The following is a 3,511-nucleotide window of genomic DNA, read 5'->3' as shown; positions in this document are numbered from 1 at the left end:
AATCTTTGGAGGATTTTTGACCCGCGTCCCCCCATGTAACGCGTCGTAACATATTATACCCAAATGACCATTTCTATTATTTTTTTAGCTTTGTTTCGGCCGTTTTTCGAATTAAGTTGGCATTTTTTGGCACAGTCACACTGGCAACTCAGCATGAGAGCATTTATAGGCCAAGAACAACAACTGATGATGCGAATTTCCCACTTTTAAGGACATTATTGTCTTTTAATGACATTATTGTAAAAAACTGTCACGTAACGCATCGTAACGTTTTACAAGACCCGCCTCCCCCAATTGCGTTACGTAATACTTGAAGGCTCCTTATCTCAAGGCGTTCAAGGAAGGCTCGATCACCCAAATGACATATTCTACTTGATCAGGAACACGGCGAGGAGGAACTTTCAAAATGGCGTCTCGTCCGAGTCGACGAGAATTTCCGTGTGATCGCGCTAGGCTTGCCGGTGCCCCGTTACAGCGGGCAGCCGCTCGACCCCCCTCTGCGTTCACGCTTCCAGGCGAGAGATGTCGCCACTATCGGCTTCGGGGTAAGTCAGGGTTGCCAGATAGAAAATTTAAAAGTCCTGAGAGTAAGCTTGATTTCTGCACAAAAGTCCTAATATTAAGATGGAATGCGCTATTGAAAAAAAAAAACTAACTTCTTGGCAACAGATGATATTCATAAAAAAAAACTAAGATACAAAATCCGACTGGACCTCAATCCTATTAGGTTAAAAAAAAACAAAATACTCAGAAAAAAACAATTTTTAACTGAAGTTATTCTGATAACTCCTTTTTTTTCACAATGAATACATAATACGGTAGGTATCTAAAAACTTACGACAACCAGAAGGTGACTATCGAAATGAAAACTTTTAAAGAAGATGTGTAGCGGACGCTCGATTTCAATGAAAATTTGCACTTTAAAGTTGAATATTTCGCAAACAGATCACTGAATAGAAAAATTGTCTTAGCCCCCAATGGTTTTAAAATACCTATCCAATGATACCCCACAATATGGGGTTAATTGAGAAAAAAAATCACCCCCGCTTTACGTCTAATATCAGGTACCCTAAAAAAAATTATTTTACTTTTTTTATTGTACCACTTTGTCGGCGTGACTGATATGTATATTCATGTCAAATTACAGCTTTCTAGTACTAACGGTCTCTGAGCTTACCCGCGGACAGACAGACAGACAGACGGACAGACATGGCGAAACTATAAGGGTTCCTAGTTGACTACGGAACCCTAAAAACAATCGTTGCCTCTCTAATAATATAATAATTTAGATAATTATCGGAATAATTCTTTAAAATGTAATTGTATGCGAATATGGTGAGCGAAACAAGAAAAATAAGGAATATAATAATAATAAACATCAATGAAGTTAATTTAAAATTTATTAAGTGAAGATAACTGTGAGAGCAGACTCTCGGTCCTACTTGTCACGCTCGAATTGTGCTTCTTAGGCATTTCGGGCATGAATATATGCACTTGTTTCTTGCCTTTGGCCAGGTCCGGTATCAATTTCTTGCTAACTAACTCCGCGTACTGTTTCTCGACAGCGCTCCTTTCGTTCGCGACTTTCTGTCGTGCCTCCAGCACATTGACCCGTATGTCTCTTTTTGTTTTGGCGTCCTTGTTTTTTGGCGCGTCGCGTAGCGTGATCTTGTTCCGTGACTGTCTCGCGTAGTTTTCAATCGTGGCCGCCGATGTGGGTACATGGTAATCGTGACGATCAATACCACTTTGCTGTGTCCTCGCCGAATCGGTTTTCGGCGTTTTCGCTTCCTCCTTAGCTCTCAAGTCGATAGTCGTTTTCGATTTGCTGAGATTGTGATTGCGCTTCTGTATCTCCGGCCAGCTGTGGCGCGGCTGCGACATGCGCTCGCCGTTTTCCGGGGCGAGCAAATCTATTTTACCTGCCAAATCTAGCCATTGCAATACCCTGTCGGATAGATCTGTGTTTTCCTTACAGTCGTTCCTCGCCGTTCGGTTGCTCCGAAACGCCTTCATGTTTAAACAGAGGCTGTTATACTTGGAGCGGCTGCTGTCAAACTCGTAGATAGGTTGCGAGTTCGCTTTCAGCAAGAAGTCGTCCTCGGATTCTTGATCCAAGTCATTTAGATTCAGCTCCTCAATGTCAGGGTGACTTTTCGGTCGTATTCCGAAACTGGACTTATCGCTCGTGATGACAAGGCTCAACTTCCTTAGATCGGAGTCTTCGCGGCGCGTCCTGGTTTTGGTGTATTGTGTGGTGCTGGCAGAGGAGTGGGGTCTCCTTTTCTTCAGTTTGGCGTAGTAGGGGTCGTCATTGGTTAATAAAGCGTGCCGGAAGCCGTCGACCCAGACCGTGCGGACGTACATAGGCCGCTGGGATGACTGCCAGAGAGCGGGCATGGTCCCGCCCCTACGGGCCATATGGCGACACGCGATGTGTGCGTGAACTTGCGCCCATAATAATTGATTATCGATGCGGTCCTGAAATTGAAATGGCTGTGTCAATAAAAGACTGTCGGCTGGATTTGGTTCGCGCGATTTGCGTCGGCTTGAGGTCGGTTATTTCAGGTAAATTTTGTGTAAACTATATTCTTAATACTGTAAACATTGTTCGAAATATATTTCAGTGGCGGGAAAGTGAGAATGGTATTTAGAGTGAAACCAATATGGTTCGATTACCGCTGCTGTATCCCTTAGATTACAAGTGTCGATTAGGGACCTAAATAATAATTACCTATAATATCACCCATCTTTCTGCTAATACCTATAAGATCGTTACTTCGCTCTCTATCTAACTTAACGTATATACGCATACTTGTACAACTCAAATTGTCAAGTGTTTCATACCTCAGTCGGCAAAAACAGAACCTTTATATGATCATTTTGCTGTTTGTCCGTCCGTTAAGACGATTTTCTATATTTAATGGCCGGAGAATCAAAACCTATAGGGCACTTCCAGTTGTCCTAGAAACTAGACAATCGGACGAAGGCAACTCAAAAGAAACAAGGGCCACGGAGTTTAATTGGTAAAACAAATATACTAATAAATAATAATAAAATTCTTTATAACATTCCTTGGCCAAAAATGGTTTTATTAATGCTACATAACACAATACAAATACTTTTCATTAAATTCAAACGTATTTTTAATTTCATTTACCGGTGAAAATCAAGTGACCCTTATTTTCTTTTGACTAGTATATTATTTTATATGCTGTCTAGACTACCATATGGTAATAACCAGTCTAAAATGACCCACACTGCATAAATCTTGCTTAAGAGCAGGGCTCTGCTAACACAGTAGTTAAACATATCTTCAAATTTGTACAGAACCCTCAGAGCGCGAGTCCGACTCGCACTTGGCCGGTAAACATGATATTAGTAGCACAAAGGTACCACCCTGGTACGTGATTCAGTTTCCTTGGCTGTAGGTACTTCTAGATTAAACACTTGTCTCAAGAATGTGCAAAAATCTCTTAATGATTTTGTATTAACAAATTATTAATTACTT

General features: G+C 41.3%; 1 protein-coding gene across 1 annotated transcript; it reads right to left on the bottom strand.

The window, feature by feature from the left end:
• Positions 1-1,392: 1,392 nt before the first annotated feature.
• LOC141445125 (uncharacterized) lies at positions 1,393-2,571 on the bottom strand. Its single transcript, XM_074110908.1, has one exon. The coding sequence runs from the start codon at positions 2,419-2,421 to the stop codon at positions 1,393-1,395; it is 1,029 nt and encodes a 342-aa protein (XP_073967009.1). The 5' UTR covers positions 2,422-2,571.
• Between the last annotated feature and the right edge of the window lie 940 nt (positions 2,572-3,511).

This window comes from Choristoneura fumiferana, unplaced genomic scaffold (assembly GCF_025370935.1).
Source record: "Choristoneura fumiferana unplaced genomic scaffold, NRCan_CFum_1 Sck3bRy_360;HRSCAF=782_pilon, whole genome shotgun sequence".
NCBI classification, from domain to species: domain Eukaryota; kingdom Metazoa; phylum Arthropoda; class Insecta; order Lepidoptera; family Tortricidae; genus Choristoneura; species Choristoneura fumiferana.
This window is presented reverse-complemented; position numbering and strand designations above follow the sequence as displayed.